General features: G+C 35.2%; 2 protein-coding genes and 1 long non-coding RNA gene across 4 annotated transcripts; 1 reads left to right on the top strand and 2 right to left on the bottom strand.

Moving 5' to 3' along the window:
* Nucleotides 1-1,299: 1,299 nt before the first annotated feature.
* LOC126830201 (protein AAR2 homolog) lies at nucleotides 1,300-6,313 on the bottom strand. 2 transcript variants are annotated; one of them, XM_050560536.1, is made up of 6 exons: nucleotides 6,202-6,313; nucleotides 4,769-4,885; nucleotides 4,438-4,609; nucleotides 3,574-3,674; nucleotides 2,606-2,702; nucleotides 1,300-2,056 (listed from the first exon to the last, which is right to left on the bottom strand). In XM_050560536.1, the coding sequence occupies exons 3-6, from the start codon at nucleotides 4,602-4,604 to the stop codon at nucleotides 1,318-1,320; spliced, it is 1,104 nt and encodes a 367-aa protein (XP_050416493.1). In that variant the 5' UTR covers nucleotides 4,605-4,609; nucleotides 4,769-4,885; nucleotides 6,202-6,313; the 3' UTR covers nucleotides 1,300-1,317. The 2 variants fall into 2 exon arrangements, with proteins under 2 accessions (XP_050416493.1, XP_050416495.1); XM_050560538.2 differs by having other exon boundaries at nucleotides 4,786-4,885.
* A 1,896-nt stretch (nucleotides 6,314-8,209) lies between these two features.
* Nucleotides 8,210-10,198, bottom strand: LOC126829657 (uncharacterized). Its single transcript, XR_007683486.2, has 3 exons — nucleotides 9,652-10,198; nucleotides 8,892-9,021; nucleotides 8,210-8,565 (listed from the first exon to the last, which is right to left on the bottom strand). It is a non-coding gene; the product is annotated as an uncharacterized LOC126829657 (long non-coding RNA).
* Nucleotides 10,199-13,850: 3,652 nt separating this feature from the next.
* LOC126830135 (zinc finger protein 62) lies at nucleotides 13,851-18,878 on the top strand. The gene is made up of 2 exons (XM_050560397.2): nucleotides 13,851-14,511; nucleotides 15,441-18,878. The coding sequence occupies exons 1-2, from the start codon at nucleotides 13,929-13,931 to the stop codon at nucleotides 15,839-15,841; spliced, it is 984 nt and encodes a 327-aa protein (XP_050416354.1). The 5' UTR covers nucleotides 13,851-13,928; the 3' UTR covers nucleotides 15,842-18,878.
* Nucleotides 18,879-19,919: the final 1,041 nt, after the last annotated feature.

Raw genomic sequence — 19,919 nt, 5'->3', positions numbered from 1 at the left:
CCCCAAACGCAAGTGACAAAAGAGCGTATAATACCGACATCCAAACTCTTATTTTAACCACAACTAAACATAATATCAAGGCTGTATATATCGAACTTTCACTCAAATTGACTGACATGCGGCCTCGCTCAACAGCGGCCTCTCTTCGTACACTCTATCATTTAGCCTCGATCTAAAATTTCCGGGAGTATGACGTCAACGTAACGGTTAATCTCCGCTTACGTTGCCATTTAAAAATTTAATCAATCAATGAAATTCTGTTTAAATCCAAGCCGAATCCAAGCCATCCATGGGTCTACAGAGTTGATTTTGTGCTTGTTGTGTAAATAAAGATCTAATTTATAATGTCTGCGATATCACCTTCGGTGGAAGCGGACGTTAAACGCTAAGAACAACAATAATTTCTATGACATCTGAAGCCTAAATAAAGACTCGCAATAATCAGATTTAGCTCTTGCATAATGTATGTTTAAGTCTGAGAAAGCTTTGTGAACTTGGGGCCGATCATGAAAAACAGATTCAATATTGAATATTCATATGCTTATCCCTTTGCCCAAATATCCTTATTGTCAGGCCTTCGAGTGATATCTAGTTTCTCAAACAACAAATCGGATAATCTTTATCGAAAGTGGTATTATAGTTGCTTCCAATCAATCAGCTAAAATTTACTTCATCGAAAACTATAGAAAAAAGTTACCTCTTATGGAAAGCCACATAGCAAGTTTCATTTAAAATGGATAAATAAGACCAGGAGGAATTTGTTTGAGATTTCAAGGATATAAAGTCAAATAACCAATTTCAGCAAAACTGGATGAAAAATGTATACCAGTACTCCAATGCATTCACTAGCTATTTTTGATGTACTGTATGTTCACAATGTCAAATCTGCAAATAATTGAAATTTGAACTGGTCCAAGACCTCTTTAATAAAAAGTGAAATGCAACATATCCAGTTTCATTAAATTGGGTTGAAAACGGTAGAATGAATCTCATCCAAATCCGAAGCCATTCACTATCTTATAGAAAAATGAACTTTAAAAGAATCATCTAAAAAACTGGATTCTGCTTTATTTTATGGGGTTTTTTTTTAGAAAAAAGTCTCTGCTACCTAAGGTAACAGCCTTCCATCTCATACGAACTAAAAGCAGGGAAAATCCCTGGTGCAGTGCAGTCAAGATCGGATCTCAGTGATACAATCGAAGATAAAAAAATAATAATAGTACATGTACATAGGTAATAATCCCAAGCAGCAAATTAGTTTTAATCCAGGTGCAAGCCCTTTATCAACATAACACAAAATTACTGTAAATAAAAATTTTATTGGGCTTCAACAATAACTGGTGCATATTCATCAGCTTCACTAGCAAAATCCCATTTAAATATTTTAGTTAGGTAAGCCTGAAACTTAACACCTCGTCTTTTCAATTTATTATCTGCAATACTTGACTCGAGGTTAGAGAAGAATTCCTGTAATGTTCCAGTTAAAAAGTTATTTTGTGAAACAATGTCTACAAAAAAATCTTCGGGAATTTCTTGTAACTGAAAATGCAATATTGAAATAAACTGTGTATAAAGGTCCGAATGGTTTGAAATTGCTTCTTCACAAGTACACAATAAATGAACAAGCCTCTTCCACTGTTCAAAAGAGTCATAATTCTGTCCAACAATAAAACAAATAAATGCAAATTGAAGTTCTCCCAATATTTCTGTATCATTCACTGTGAATCTTTCAGATAATATGGTCTCCAAAACATAAGAGGAATCCATGCTGTATTTGGTTATTTCAGCTGGGGAAGCACCAGAGGGATATTTGTGTTTTGGAATCTGTGTATATTGTATTACTGTTTCAGGTTTTGTTTCCATCTTGGGTAGTCTGGTATCTTCACTATCAGAGTTTTTAATTCCATCTTGAATTTCCATGGCATTACGCCTTGTTTCAGTTGTACTACTTTCTGAGATGAACTCTGTGACTGCTGATATTTTTTCATTAGCAGGCTGAAGTTGACCAACTAACCGTGGTGTAAGATGATCTGTTAGAGAAACCCATTTCTTGTAACTAAAAAAAACAACACAATAGGACAAGGTAATGAAAACATGAATCTGTGAAAAGTCAACTGTGCAAGTGTGCAAGTTGTAGTCATTGCAAACGGCCTACAGCAATATTCTGGACTAAAATGTGCATTTCTGTATAAGTACAGATGTTACAGGAGTCATCACAGATATATTATAGTGAATAAACATATTTAATTCTTTGTGAAAATATCCCATGCAACTTTTGTTATAAATTTTCAGAGGAATACTAACAGTGAGTTTGATAGGCTATAATTTTCTAAACTCACAGCTGTAGTAGTGTCCGGATAACCACATCCATAACCTTACTCATGTGTTAACCAGATCACTCATTGTGCTTAACCAATAGGCATGAGTTCTTTATTTTGGTTACGCAAACCTGTTGAGCAATTTGGATAATCATTCTTGAATAGATAAATATTTTGAGCTGACATAAGGACTGGCATTGCTTTAGGAATATGGTACAAGCCCTTGACCAGTTATACAAATTAAATCTTAAAAGCTCCTACCATACAAAATATCTCACACGAATTACCTTTCATATGGATAAGCACCCAAATATCTGTCTAACTCTTTTTTATTTTCTTTAAACCTGTTTAATTCCTCTTCTGTTACTACATCAGATGATATGTCTAAAATATAAAGATTACATAATCATATGCACAATTCTGCTTGCATTTATTTGATGTATGTGAGTGACAAAAGTAACTGTATGGCCGCTCAAGTACATGTAGTCCATTGTAAATGTACTCCAATTAGTATGTCTTCTTCTCATTCATTTAAACTGAGACACAATGAAAACGCACCACTTTCATCAATGGATGATTGTAAATCTTGTTTGAGATCATAATTGTGAATATAACAACATCGGATCACAACGATAACATGTGAGAATGATGTTTTAGCGAACGCATCAACACTAATGATTAATTCCCTCAATTTATAAAACACAAAATATTGAATTCAACAGAATGAGAATGTTGAAAATCAAGATTTTAGGGTTCAGACATGGGTTTAAATTGTGGCTTTCAAAAAGCTGGGGATCTGTAGTTCATAGGGTTCTGTGAGAGATGCAGCAATATGCTAAGCAAAATTACCAGAATCACTGAAAGCAGCACTGCTTCGAGAGGCTTATTATCTCAATGCAGTGATGTGGCATGGCATGGGGCTGCCTACATTTCACTATAAAATTTATAGAACTGTTATGGCCTCCATGGGTTGTTGTTGATTTTCTTGTGTTGGTAAATCAAGCCATAAATCACATTTCTGCTGCATTATGTCTTGTCAGAACTTCCGGTCAAATCAATGGTGCATTTTCATTGTATCTCACTCTCAGTATATTTGGAACAAGGAATCTGATCTTTATTTCTAAAGGGTGTGAACAAGAATTGTGGAAAAGCCAGCAAAAAGATACATGTACCACCATATAAAAAATAAATAGAATCTTGTTATCAACTGTCATGTGTGACAGCAATTAAATTTATAATCATTGTTTTAACATACCTTCTGTCAACTTGTCCCATTTTCTTACAACCATTTCTCTATGTTTAAAGTTATAAAAGAAACCAGTCCGTGGGGCAGAATCCTTTTCACTGTTACATGCACTGAAAATGCAGAATTAAATTCATATTGGTTCATATTAATAAAAGCTAACATAAAAACTATCTGTGAATGATGTAAAATTAAATATGGAAATTACATGTATGGGGAGTTATATTTAGCTGTAAGGTGCTTGACAAAAACCTCTTGACAGATTTACACAGTGGCACTCGATGGCAATAAGTGGTTATTCAGATAAGAATCTTAAATGCGTCTAACTTTAAGAGAAAAACAGTTACTATCTTTACAAACGTTATGTTTTCAAGCAACAAAACATACGCCCATAAGAGCTTAGTAAGTTGAGCAGTCTATAAGCTGTCACATTTTTTATTCTTCCGTTCATAAAGGAATTATCATAAATGATTAAGTTTAATAGGCTTGTAGTTCTTCATAAACAAAACATGTAATTAGATGACATAAACTTAACACTATGTACACATTTCAAATCAATAGGATGATAACATCAGCTGCTAGAGTGTTCACAAGGGCTATGAATCAGACAGAAATTATTCATTGAACACCACCAGGCTTGACTATCTTGTGAACATATATACTGCACTGTTAAGTGATCAAGGTCTATAACTGTGATAGTAGCTATTGGAAAATTTTATAAATTTTTCACTGAGCATAAATTACAATGTAGATGTCAATCCTATTGTAACTTCTGTTTCTACAGCATCTACATGTATAAGTAATTGTGCCCAATGGACTGACAAATGACAATATATGACCACATTTCAATCTGGGCGTATAAAAAGCATAACAAACCTATAATATACAAAGTGAATTCCTGGCGGTATCATTTTCACTCCTTTAAAATTTGGTCCAACATTCCATGAATTATAATCTATACCAAACTCGGTACCTACAGGAACATCTAAAAATACCAGAACTGCTCCTTCACTGAATAACACTTGGGCTTGTTCTTGGTCCATTTTTTCTAAAATATGAAGTCTTATTTCAAATCATATGCTGTAACGTGTATTAAACTTCCCAAAATAACATTTGTATGACAGCTATAGTATATTTTAATCAGACTAGAGATTCATAATACATTTAACAACAGTTCTTGTTCATAAAAAGTATCAAGAGAAATTACATTCAAAAATGTCTAACTTTTCCCTTTCTAACAATTAGTTATGGCTGATGGCTTGGGGGTGAGACACAAGGGGATCAGTTTCCAAAGTTTCCAAGCTTCAAAAGTTCAAAGATGAATCTGAAAAGACAGTAAATGAGACAAATTATAATCTTTGAAAAATCTGTGGGATTATTATAAATCCACAGTTAAGTCGTCTACAGTTACTGGTTAAGTCGTCCACAACTATTGCCGATGTCGTCCACAACTATTGGCGATGTTGTCAACAACAATTGGTGGTGTCGTCCACAACTAATACTCGACTCGTACACAGCTAATAGTTAAGTCAGCCACAACCAATACATGAAGAAATAGCTTATACTCGTTGACTGTTTTGTTGTTTGATTTCAGAACGAATCACCGATACTTGTATTGTTTGTTAATTGGCTTTATGATTTTAGCTTTTTTTTTTATTGTTTGATTAGTATTAACACAAAGTCTTTGTAATAAAGTATATTCGTATTGTTTGTTAATTTTTTATTATTATTTTTTGATTAGTATTACCAAAGTTTTTGTAATAAAGTATACTACTTGTATTTCCAAAGTCAACAATTTGGTGTTATTAAGCAGTTATTGGGTGTTATTGAGCAGTTATTGGGTGTTATTAATTTCTTGTCAACAAAAATCACATATACTATACGAGTTATCTCCCTTCAGGCAAGTGAGCGTGAAACTCCGATTTGTACACAAAGCAGCGATGCTTCTTAAATTCAACTAAATTGTTATTTTGTGTTTTTGTGTTTCCGAAGTCAACATTTTGTAGTTATTGGTTCTTATTTTGGAGTTATTGTGTGTTACTGGGCCGTTATTGGGTGTTATTGGGCAGTTATTGGGTGTTATTGGGTAATTCGACGCACCCGTCTTTAGCAGTGGGAGGAAACCGGAGGACCCGGAGAAAACCCACAAGATTGGACAGGCGACCCTACTCCTTGTCACGTACAACCGGGGATTCAAAACCACGCCAGTCGACTCAATGACAGACTTTATGATAAAGAGAGCGCACGTTACGCTAACCATTCTCAGCCATCCAACCCCCCTGGCCCTACTTACTTGTATCGAATAAAATGATTTACAATTACCTTGTTGGTTATTCATGAACGTGCTCATGCAAGCTTAATTGGCGATACTAAAGTAAATAATACCCACAGAGACTCATACCAAACACAATGAAAACCCGGTGGAAATGACGAAAATAAACTATGTAGTGTTGACGAGTCAACCAATGTAGTGTGGACGACTCCATCTACGACTCAGTACGAGTGTGGACGACTTGACCAGATTTTTCGTGTGGACGACTTGACTGGCATTCTAAATAATTAGGTAGACTAAAAAAAACACAACTGAATTAACATAATTTTGGCTAAGTTCTTTTGTTAGAACCCAAATCAATACTTTACCTAAATAAATGTGGGATAGGCTAATGAAGAAACATTTTTGTTCGCGTTGTTTACGTTTTGAGAACATATATGTGCGTTTTTTCCTCAAGGAAAGAAGAGCCCAACAAGGGGGAAATAATCCGGTTAGTGCTAAATGATAAGGCCAGCTTAATTTTTCGTCAGGGGTCACGAGATGTAAAAGTCTGTCATTGAGTCAACTGGCGTGGTTTCGATTCCCCGGTTGTACGTGACAAGGAGTAGCTAGATCGCCTGTCCAATCTCGTGGGTTTTCTCCGGGTCCTCCGGTTTCCTAACACTGCTAAAGATCCCTACTCGCAAGCGAATTATTGTAATAAAATTGAATATGTTAGTCCCGAAATGACCTAGTTTGTGTCGAGTGGACGTTAAACCCCATTTTTTTCTCTCTTTACCGAGAAAGTTCATTTTAATTCCGATTTTCCGACGTGGTTTCCCCTTGTCAGTGATGCAGGACGGAGGGCCTGACAGGGACGGCTGTCTAGTTCTTCTGATGAGACGAAAAATCGAGGTCCCGTCTAAACATTGGAATGCACGTAAAAGATCCCTTGGCAGTTGGAATTCGATATAAGAGTAGGCGATAGTGCCGCTGCCCGGGCAAAATTTCCCTCACAGCACACTTTTTGGTGTATGCCCGTCTTCATTAGCCCAGTAGGCTATAGGAGCAGAACAGTAGGACGTTAAACCCCATTTCATTTCTCTCTCTCTCTTGACAAAAATTGAGATGGCCTTAACAAATAGATTAAACTGAAATAAACCCCAAACTTTCTACTAGCAATTTTTTGCCCATTGATTTAATTAATTGTGAGATGGCTGTAACATCACAGACTGTAGCTGTTTGCTCAACATTCCGTTGTTTCCAATCTTTATAGGCACATGAACTACGTACATTTGGTAATCTCTTCATCATAATTTTGTAGAGGGGTGACCTTTTAGATTTTTTGCTACGAACGACTAGGATTTGATGTTGACCGCTCACAAGGTTTTCAGAAAAGAGGGGATAAGATTGGGACGGAAAAATCGCAGAAAGCTGAATATCGATAGGGTTCCTCCTCTCGTGGCCACAATTCTCCACTCAAATAGCCTATTTTGCATCCACAAGTTTTTCAGCAAAGATAAGGTGGGGACGGGGCAATAACGGAATATGGAAGAATACTGAATATTCATAGGGTTCAAACTCTCATGACCCCAGTGGTTCCCATCAAACACAAAGGAATCTATCAAGTTCACAAGGTTTATGGCAAAGAGGAAATGATTCTGGCGCGGAAGGTTGCGTAACGCTGAATATCATTACGGTTCGTCCTCACTTGACCACAATGCTTCATATTAAAAGAACCCCTTAACAAGCGGTTGCCATGCAAGATACGCCCACATTTTGCAAGAGACAGACAAAAAACATGCTAAAAAAGCGACTTTTCATACAATCAGGGGCCATAATACAAAAACGATCAAGGACCGATACGCGCAAGTATTGAAAGGAACTCAGACGTTTGGGATATAAACATATATTTCAAGCTTCATTAAAACCGGATAAAAATTGTGACCCCTAGAGGGTCCACAACCTTGGTATTACACACTTTTACACTATCTGCGTAAGGGGAGCGGCCATTTTGTCGGTCATTTTCGGTCCGATTTTCATGAAAGTCAAACTTCACTGTCATTATGGTGTAACGGTGATATATTTAAACGGTTTTTTAAATTGGATACGTGACCTCTAGAGGGTTCCACAAGCTAAAACGCGATTTTCCGTACAATTTGGGGTCGTAATCCAGAACGTTGCCGTCCGTTTTTAAAATCGGATAAAAATTGTGACCTCTAAAGGTCCACAAGCCAAAAAACACACCATTTACATACTTGAGAGAGAATTAAGTATTATGGTAGAACATAGCAGTAGAAATGGGTTAACCCTCAGTGTAAAAAGGACTGGTTGTGGTAAAGACAAATAAAAAAAAACTGCGACCTGGAATTTATACAATTATGAATTTCTGCAGAGACTTGGAGGCGGGAATAATAAATTTAACAACATTTTATTAACTGGGTAAAGAATGGAATTCTTTTGTCGGAGCTTCTATTTGTGCAATAAATTACATGTAATTATTCTTCGACGGTTTTTTCATCGCCATGGAAATCTTTTGCCCATTGTTCAATATCTGCAAGACTGTGAATCATGCATGTGCTACTTTCAAAATGTACAAGGTTGAATTCTCCACATCGTCCAATGTGATTGTTGGAAATATGATCAGCTTTATCAAATTTTTGGGGGCCATCTTCCGTTTGACAAGATCCGGTTTTAAAATTCTTTTCCCATCCATTTTCAACAGGGATTTGACCATCCCATGTCAAGTAACCCTGTAATAATAATATATACATAAGTGATTTACGTCGATAAAGTTAAGGAGAAATACCAGGTTTTACTACTTAAATGTCATAGAGCGTATATCAACCCCAATTATAGTTTCCAGTTAATCAAGAATGGCGATATTATTTAATCTGCCAACCTGTCTAAGATAAGTAATCTGAAACACCACTTTGCCAGAGTAAATGTACAGTTTGGCATGATTTTGAAGATGCAGTGCATTGTTGAGAAGATGTCGCCATCGACTTGATTCGAAGTGAACCCATTCCCCCACACCCCACCCCAGGTAAAACACACAGAAAAGAGTGCTATAGCCTACCTTGAATTCGAACCAACCGTCTGTTGTCTGGCTACAATCCATATCAATATCAACTAACCAATAATGACCAGATTGTACATTGATGTTATAATAGCCAGCACCATCTTGACCAACAACTGAATCATAATTCCTGAAATAACCATTATGAAGCATCATTGTCAGTGTTCTTATTTACCAAATATATAAAACAAAACGTACCCAGTCTTTCGGATACAGCCAATAACTAAAACCTATGCATAGGTGATGTCGTGGCGTGTAAAAGGACACAGATAGAATTTTGAAAGGACCGACTAAAATGTCCACAAAGTATATTTTATAGAGCAGATTAACTAAATGGTTTCGTCCTAGACAAGCGCGTGGTCCCACGTACCTTTGTTTTGTTCTATTCTCGCTTAATAAGGAAGCATTTTTTTTTCAAAAATGAAGCGAAAACGTTTATATTTTTTCCATAATCATATTTTTGTTTCTATTTCGATAATGAAAGGCCTGAAGAATGCCCTTCCGGGCAAACATTACGGATGCTACATTGGTAATGTTTTTTGTCTGCCATTTGCCTACTGTACCGCTGCTTACAAAGGGGTTCCTTATATCAGGAAAACCATACAAAATGTATCATATAATTTAAATTACCAACCTAATTAATATATTACGTTCAAACAAGAAACATTTGGATAAAGAATTTACAAAGGTACTAGCTTCTCAGAATAAAACGAACCATATATTTGTTATCCAATGAGGTTTATATAAATATTAAACTTACTCGTCATTTGTTGTCCACATCATAGGAGTACCTTGTGGGGTGATGTTATCTTGGTATCTTCCTTGGTTAATTTCATTGCTACCCCAATCCAAATGATCATCCCCTTGTGATGTTGAAGCGTAGAAACTGTCTTGGTCCTCGGGAGCAATTCTGTGTCTGATGTCGATTGGTTTTCCATCTGGACCACCGCCTCGGAGATATAAATATTGACCATAGCTGGTCTCTTGTTTAATGGCAATGATCGTTCTTTTGTAAGGAGAATCAACAACAGGAGCTTGGGTTGGATTAATTTTATCAACACCAACTGGAGTGTTACTATTAACAGGAGCAAGCACAGGACGAACAGGAGACGTTTGTGGTTGTTGTCGCCTTCCAAAGAGAAATCGAATGCCATCCTTGATGATTTTCTTGAATCCAATACCAATTCTTTTTAACCTGAAGCCGTCGACCTCAACATGGGTAGCGGCGATTAAAACGAGGAGTGCTAGACATATGAACCCCAACTTAGCCATTATGACAGTTTCCTTGGATGTGGGTATCCAACAACGAATTGTCAAATTTATAGGCCTCTGAAGTGTTTCGTAACATATGACCTTGTACAAGTTAGCTGTTTACACGTGTGTATAATAGGTTTCTGAACTATTCGGTTAACAACTCCATTTTCCATTTTATTTATTCAGTATTATTTATTTTGTGTCGAATATCCTGAATAATATTACAAATGATTTCTGCAGTCGAGTGTTTTGTATACTTGAATTTATCTACAATAATACTAAAATCCATTTACAATGTTTGTTTTAAAGAAATTTCGACGTTTGCGTTAGTCTGATCGTATCATTGTGTTAGGCTGTAACATCTTTCTTACAGCACTGCTTAGCATTGGTGATGATCTTAATAAATACACATATCCAAACAGTATATATAATCAGTATAGTTAATCTCTATCTACACAAACATTAATATGTATTATCTATAAGAATCATATCGGCAGTCACCGTGACCCATATCATGTGTCATTCAGCCCCCCCCCCCTCCCCCCACCAGTCACCCCTTTTTATGCGCCCATATTTATTTGGACGTAGTATATCGTCGCCCCTGTCTGTCCGTTCACGTTTTGTTTGTGGACAGTCTACAGGTCACAATTTCTATCCGATTTTGACGAAACCTGTAATATAGGTTCATATCCCAAAGGTCTCAGTTCCTTTCGATAATTGTCTGGAGCAACTCTGCTTGGCAAAATATCATCTAGTTGGCAAAATAAAGTGCCCGAAATCCAATAAAACACTAATTTATTTATCCTTTCAATGGAATAGCGCGAATTTTTAGTGAATAAACTGTTTTAAAGAAATTTCGACGTTTGCGTTAGTCTGATCGTATCACTGTGTTAGGCTGTAACATCTTTCTTACAGCACTGCTTAGCATTGGTGATTATCTTAATAAATACATTTAAGGTAGGCTATATTATTAGACTACATTGGGGTTGCTTATTCACAGGCTGGAATGGCAGGAAAACGCATTTGCGGCCGTCAAGGTTTCCAAACGCATCTGCCGGGTTAAATTTTCAAAATTTTCTCGGGGAGGGCGATTTAAGGTAGGCTATATTATTAGACCACATTGGGGTTGCTTATTCACAGGCTGGAATGGCAGGCAAGCGCATTTGCGGCCGTCAAGGTTTCCAAACGTTCTTGTGGAGGCCCATACACGGTAAGATCCGAGATTTCGACACTCGCTGACGACCGACGCCGCCGTCTGAAAAAGGATTTTTTTCAGGCATTTCAGGTCTGCCACCATAACATCCATCGGGACAGTGCCCCTATGCGACCATGGAACCAGTGGTTTCATTTTTTGGAATCTAAACTTCGTAAGATCGTTCGTTTGATCGTGGGAGTTGACGTCCGCTTCCATCTAGGTAATATTATCACAGACAGATGCCAGAAGAGAGAGAGAGTGTTAGAGAAACAGTGTCTGGTGGTACCTTTCAGGATCACTGTTACTCCAATCTCATGCCTTGCTCCTGACAATAAGTGATAACTAAAAGAACCTAGCTAACAGGACCGCTGTGTTGAAAGCATATGGTGGCCGACCCGCATTGCCACACTCGCTCCGATCTAAGGTTTTGCACTATCCTGGATGGCAAGATAACATCTAAGTTTCGCGACTTTGTGGCAATGCGTTAGTTGAGCCCTGCCAATGTAGCTTGTAACTTAACGCAGCGCGAGGTCCAGGCGTCGTCTTTCCAGAATGTCTCTGGAACGATTTACAACCAATTTGGCATTCAATGACACTATGCTTCAACATTCAGATCTGAAAGATAATTTGGATTGATTTGTTGATAAAGCTTTCAATGGCGCATTTGGAAAAGGCAGAAACTCCATGGTCATTTACTTACAAGAACCTAAATGGATTATTAAATGTCGGAATGCTGACGCTGTTCTTATTGAAAACGCCATATTATTTGAGGTGGGGGATTAGATAATAAAGCAAACGATTGGATAACTAATGTGAACTAATCCCGGCCCATTTGCATACATCTGTTCTGGACTTGGATATGAATATAAAAATAACAATAAATTTTATGTCGGCACTTTCGACAAAACGGACAAATTTGACTTTGAAGTCGTAAAACACAAGCCACTTTCTTGGTACCAGTTGTTACTCTATTATATTGTATTCTATCCCCAGGCATTACGATTATTTTTAACAATATGTAACGATAAAGCAGGTAAGATCTATTTAATAAGGCCAACTTCAAGTTTGGTAAAAAGTCACGAGATGTACACAGGGCTAGCGCTAATCCCAAAACTAACCCTAACCCTTGACCTAGCCCTAACCTACAATCTCGCCAACAATCACGTGCCCTAACCTTATTTACATCTCAGCGACCTTGACGAAAATTAAGATGGCCTTAAAGGCTCAATACCACTCTTGTTGTAACTGAATAATATGTCCCAATCTTTATTCTGGTCAACAAATTGTACTATTTTAGAATATTTCAATTAATTGATGATACAAATTTCATCTTAACACACCTTATTTAAAATTTTTGAAAAATTCAACATAATGGTTTGAAACGTCTAACGTAAACCTTTTCAAATGAAACTTCGATTTAAAAATATTTTCGAACCCTCTGGACAAGTAAAATAGGATGTAATGGATAATTTACACAACAGGTGGGACACTTAAACATCTAGTACTTAGATAGAGATAGTATTCATTTTCTGGAGCTTTCAAGCCAGCAAGAGTGTTATTGTCCCTTTAACAAATAGATTTAGCCCGATAAAGAACTATTTCTTTCTAGAATGAGATCTCTTTATTTTAAATGCACCCATTTTTGACTACCTTACTACATAAGCCATTTAAATTTTATTTGGCTTTTTACTACATTTCACGATCAACTCAAACTATACTAGTATGATACAACGTTTGGGAAATATTCCCCTTTTTTGACTTGCTTTCCATTTATTAGTTAGTTTTTTCATTTTTAGAGTGAAGTCAGTCTGCAAATTAAATTGGTTCTAATTAAGTTTTTTTTTAAGTACTAGAAAAATAAAGGTGTTCAAAGTATATCAATCCGTTTCACAGAGAATTACGAGTCTACTAATTTTAGCGGCCTTGCGAAAATTCACTGCTGATCAGTGTGAAAGTATATATATCTGGATAAAAAAAATATCTCGTTTTAGTGTAGCCTAAATGGGCAGGCCCTATATAAAATGAGTAGGTAAAAAAGGTACCATTCTCCGGACCAGTTTACGTTAATTAAACAATGCACGCGCCATCGAGCCAATGATCGACGCCTTGGGATGTGACGTCACATATAGAAGTCATATAAAGGTCAATCATATACAGAGTTATAAGAAGGCTTTCGTAATATATGTACCTCTGTGAAAAAGATTGGGTGTAGTATGTGGTGGCGCCACCCCCGCATGCACTTAGCCAAGGCTGCTATATTTTAACATAGGCCTACCGGTACCAAAATTTTCAAACTAAGTTTTTCGGGTTTTTTTTATTTTCTGCTCCAGCTAGGCTGATTCATTTGCACATTTTTAGTCCACCTGCCTGTGGTATTCTATCCCCGTCTGCGTTCGTTATTTAAATTATAAAATATTGTTTCATAACCTAATGGCATACTATATCTTATGGTGGAAATAAATTTGTTAAGCACCGTCTCGCGAAGGGGGGGATAACTCTCGCATCAAATATCATTTTTCATAGCATTAAAACGACAACAAAAGAAATCACTGTGAAATTTATGACATATTTACAATTATACGACTACAATGTCCTTGTATTTAGGTGCTAAAAATAATCCGATTCACAATGGAACCGAAAAAGATGAAGATGACGACAGCGGTAACGAAAACGACAGTAATGTTGAAGATGAATACGATGACTTTGTTGTCATGTGCCCATCCTGTTGTCAAATATTTTCAAATGAATCGGAGCGGTTGCAGCATGACTTTGACAACTGTAAAGAACCTGTCAGAAAATCATTGAAGTTATCTCCAACTCACGACTCTGGAAAATCAAACGATGAAGTCATGCAAGAAACTAAAATAAAAAAGGAAACCAATCACACTGAGTTTACTGATGATGTATTGTCATTGCAATCAGAATATGGAATGATGAACAATCTCAATGATGATGACTGTGATGGTGACGCAGTTTATAAAAATAATAAATCAATGTCTAATGGATTCCATAGTGAAGACATAGACTATTTACCTTCCTACATTAGGAATCATGTCAGTACTTCTTTCTCTGTTAATAGACACATGAAGGAAGAATTTCAGGAAAACTATTTCCATTTTAAAAAGAACGAGTTGCAGAAGAAGGGCAAAAATGCTATAGTTAAAGTGAAAGGTAATATGTATTGTATTATAGTTTAATACACCTTCATTCAAATTTACCAATCAAGCAGTATGTGTTATCTCTTGATTTCAAGTTGTAGCCTGCACGTTGACACATACCATGCGATGGTTGTAGGCCTACAACCTCAAGTCCTTGGCATTGGATATCTCCAACTTCAGGTCAAATCATTAAAGTAGCTAAGTCTCTAACTCAATATCATCCAAAATCTTCAACATTGAAAACACAAATTATTTGTCAATTTAAATCAATATTTATGCTGTGATCTTTCCGGAAAAAGATGGGCTTCTGATATCCAATATTTAAGACAAAATATTTAAATTGACAAATAATTTGTGTTTTCAATGTTGAAGATTTTGGATGATATTGAGTTAGAGACTTAGCTACTTTAAGTATAGTTCAAGTACCGTAATTAATTCAAATTTGTTAGCTACATGTACATTTGTATTTTTTAAAAATAAGCTTTTCCTACTGTTTGGCTTAATGTAGATGTAGGCTACATGTACCTCCTAGATAAGAGATGGCTCATTTAATTAAATCCTATTCAAAGAATATTGCTCAATAAATTTATAAATGATTTGATGTTTATCATAATGTTAAGCAGTAAGGTTAAACATTCTTCTCGAAGATGGTAAATGGTAAGCTTTGCATTGATCTATCATTTGTCCTGATTATCATGGTTTAATATGATTAAACTTGTACTGTTTACTGTCCATCTGAAAATATCAAATTAAAATTTACAAGTAACAAATGTGTTTTGTCATTTCCATGAATGTTGTTTGTCAGATAAGCATTTGTTTAAGCTTATTGATTACATCAAAGCAGGATCCTTCATTCATGAGTGTCAAAAATATCAATATGATTTTATACTAGTCATGGATTGTAATTTGTAAAACACTTATTAAGTTGTATGGTTGTTTCAGATGAAAGTACCAATTCTATAATAACTCCTGGTTCCAGTATAAAAACAAAATCAGCAACTTATCCTTGTGATCATTGTGGAAGAGAATTTGTTAATCTTCAAGGATTAAGTCATCATAAAGTAACACATAGTGGAAGCAAGCCATATTCATGTTCTTGTGGAAGATCCTACACAACATCTGGTAATCTAAAAGCCCACCAAAGAACTCATAGTGGTGTTAAACCTTATAGTTGTGAACATTGTTCAAAAACATTTACCACAAAACAAGGGTGGATTTATCATAAAACATTACATACAGGCCATAAACCTTTTAAATGCGATGAATGTGGTAAAGCATATTCATATGATGTAGCTCTTAATGCACATAAAAAAATGCATGATAGATTGAGAGACAATTTTTAAGAGAAATCTCCAGTTTATTTTAAAACATAATTAAATTTAAATTATTATTAGGTTTGTGTATTAATAAATTAGATTATATCTGATTATTTATACAACTGGGTGAGAGATGTGTTGTGTGTTTCTTGTGCTACACTTAAAAAAAAAGTAGTAGAATTTATTTATAATATCAATAAAAATTTAATAATTTGGATAACACATATTTTAACCATTTCCTTTTGTTTTAGACATTAGTAGTATTTAGTTATAGATAGAAATTTATTTGAATGGCAAATGAATTATTCATTTAATAATTTTGTAGATGATTTAAAAGAAAGAATTAATAATTATTTGAACACAATTACTGAATTTTTTTTATTTAAGGCATATTTCTTTGATGGTTGAGGTTCTATAAAATAGTTCTAATTGTCAGTATCATTTCTAGGTGAAGTGAAAGTTTTCCCTGACTGGGCGATATACATGAGGTGGGCTTACACGCAAAGTGAAAATGCAGACAGTGTACCAAAAAATTAAAGCTGTTGGTTATAGATTCAGTCCATAAAATGTGCCATTTTGACTTCAAACCTCATCTGAGAACCCAGTGACCACCTAGCATAAGTGGAAGAATGCAAGGAGGGAGGATGAGGTGCTGATTGACCACAATCCCTCAAGCTACTAAAAAAAAAAGCATTTCTTCAAATTCCAACTGTTCTTCTATTTGTTCCATCTATCTGAACCACTAGGCATCACTTTTGTTGTCATCTCTGCAGGCCCTATCCCCAACCCTACACTCCGAACTGCGCAAGAAAATTCAAATTAATTTGAATAATTAATCTATCATGCTTTGTTTAGTAAGATGATATAAGCATATTATAAGTTTAATTGATGTCGATATCTTTACTCAGCATTATTTACATGTTGTATTAGCTTTAAACAAAATCTTTAATATTGTTTTTTTTCTTAATACAATGTTCAATATTAAATATAATTATATTGACTAGGCTGTTTGTTATTGTGATAAAACTTTACACTAAGCCAATTTATAGTTTGCTTAATGATATTGTTGTTATAGGTGTTCCTCCAATCTATTATAACCTGACATTTTACAGTGTTGAAATATTATGGAGGCATTAGTGTGTACTTAATATATCCCGTCCCTTTTTTGTCTACCAGTATATGTATTGTATTTAACAGCATCTACGTTTTTAAAACGAAAACTTGTCCATTATAGTCACTGGAAATTTTTGCTAATTGCAATGTGCATTCTTCACATGGATATATCTGCCAATTCCAGTCTTCCCCAAAACCAATGTCCAGATGGTCTATTCAATCAATATATTAATATAGTTTCATATGCAATCCTTTAAGTTAATATCTATATTTGGTTGCCAATTGTGTACCCTACATTGAATTTTATTTAAATTCTAATATTGGATGCTATCTAGTATATTACATATGTTTATGTATTACATATTTATGCATCATTTACTTGTATGAGCAATATTTGAAACCATTTTTATGCATTTTTGTTTTAACATGTTAACTGTAGATTGTACATTTTTTTTCAAGAGACAATTTGCAGTCTGTTGCTGAATTACAAATATGAGCAGTTGTTTCATAATTTCATGCTTTAAAACCAGCAAAGGTAACTGCGATAGTGGTTATGGTTTTAATGTTCAGAAACTTAATGGTGATTTGTTTTTTCAGTTTACCAGATGTTCCTGATTTCACACCCTCAATCTGTTGAACGTTTGAGGTAGTAGTCCTATATGTAAGAAGACTGTTTATTCACAGAAAATCGTTTATGTCCTATCTGTTTCTAGGGAAGCAAACTAGCAGTATGTTGAAGCTGCCCTAGCAATATAATTTTTCACAGTTGTTTAAGCTGATTCAGTATCAACAATTAAACAAGGTTGCATCTGGATAACAAAGGAAAGAAATAAGATATGTTCCATAAAATCTCAATAATTACATCCGTCTTTAAAGATGCCTTCCCATGTATAAACTGTGTGATTTGATATATTTTGACTAAAACCATATACAAATTAATTTATCTATCAAAAGTATGCTTCAAATCCCTCTCAAAATAATTCAATCCCAAGCTGTAAAAATCAATTTAAAGCAGCCTTATTTTTCATTAGTCTTGAATGAAGGAAGATCCATTACAGCTTGTACATGACTTGTTGTCCATTTACCATAAATATCAAAGCTTAAATTCTCGGATTATTCGCTTATGAGCAGACAACCTGACAGACTGCCCGTTTGTGATACCCTAAAGTGGGGCTTAAGTCAACTCTGCAACTCAAAGCAACATGTCTCTTATCACGTGATGTTACTTCCATGGAAACGAGTTGATGCCAGTTGTAAGAATGCTCGTGTTGACTGCGACTGGTTGCAGCGAGTTGCAGAAAGTTAAACATATGCAACTGACTGCTTTGAGTTGCATTCAGTTGCTTTCAGTTCCTCCCAGATACATTTTTCTAGTAAGATTGGTTGTCTTTACTTTCCATATATACAACCAAATTTGCCATATTTTTATTCAAATTAACTACCCTTTAATTACTTTTGGGGAATGCAACTTTAATGTTTTACTGCCCTGTTACAAAATCATGTAAAAGCTCTAATGGTCAGATTGGGGTTCTTCTGTTTAATCTCAGTGTTTAACATTGCATGTTAAAAAATTAATACAGTGCAGAAATCAGTTACTGCCTCTCCAAATTGTCCAGAAATATTATCTTTCTTCAATCTAATTACTGAGAAAGAAGCCCAACAAGGGTTCTATTTTTTTACCTCATTCCCTTGTGGGATGGGAACCATGGAACTATATTTAGTAGTTTTGTCACCAATTTGATGAATTGTATTAATTTATTTGCATGTATATTATGACTTCCATTGAATGTATTTTGTGTGTCTGCAATGTTTTATAAATCTTTCAGTCTCTATAAATTTATTTAGAAATCCATTGTACCGGTAATGTAATATCAGATATTATTTCAACTTTTTTGTTGATAAATTTACCAATATTCATAATATGAAATATTAAATGTAATAAAATAGTGATTTAATGCAATTTAATTTTGTGTCACTAACAGATTATAGTGTACAGCAGTTCAAATGACCAGATGTGGGTCTACATATTTTGAAAGACCAAATTCTTATTAATATGAAGCTGAACTGTAATAAGTGCCTCCTATCTATTTATGCCTCACAGTAAGCCTGCAGTGCTTCAGAGTTCCTTAGATGCTTCCTAATGTTGCAGTCTTGATTAAAATGAGATGTCAGGTTACATTTTGTGATGTTTTTTAATAGTTTACTACACAGACATGTGAATATTTCATTGGGATTGACAACTTTACTTATTATCCTATTAAATTGCTTTTATACAAAGTTGCATTTTGTGGCGAATTGTGGGAATTTTGAAACCCAAGCATAAATCAAGTAATTCCATTTGGTGTAACTTGCTCTGTAGTGTAACCAGCGGCTGCCCGGCAGGATACGCCCACATTTTCGACAGATGGAAAGAAAGTGATTTTTCCTGCAATCAAGGGCCATAATTCAGGAAATTACAATTCGATATGCGTGAATATTGAAAGGAACCGAGATCTTTGGGTTATAAACTTACATTTCAAGTTTCATCAAAATCGGATAAAAATTGTGACCTATATAGGTTCCACAACCTTGATATACCATATTTTTACGCTATTTGAGAACGAAGGGCAGCCATTTTGTCTGTCAGTTTTAGGCCGATTTTCACAAAATTCGAACTCAGTCATCCTTAGGGTGTAACGGTGATATAATAATATGGTTTTATAAACCTGATAAAAATTATGACCTCTATAGGGTCCACAAGCTAAAAACGCGATTTTTCGTACAATCAGGGGCCATAATTCAGGAAGTTACGTTCCGATATGTGCGAATATCGAAAGGAACCGAGATCTTTGGGTTATAAGCATACATTTCAAGTTTAAACCAAATCGGATAAAAATTGTGACCTCTACGGTGTTCACAAGCTAAGAACGTGATTTTTCGTACAATCAGGAGCCATAATCCATGAAGTTACAGTCCAATACATGCCAATATCGAAAGGAACCGAGATCTTAGT

This window comes from Patella vulgata, chromosome 8 (genome assembly GCF_932274485.2).
Source record: "Patella vulgata chromosome 8, xgPatVulg1.2, whole genome shotgun sequence".
Lineage (NCBI taxonomy): Eukaryota > Metazoa > Mollusca > Gastropoda > Patellidae > Patella > Patella vulgata.
The sequence above is the reverse complement of the archived record's forward strand: the minus strand, read 5'-3'. Positions and strand labels throughout refer to the sequence as shown.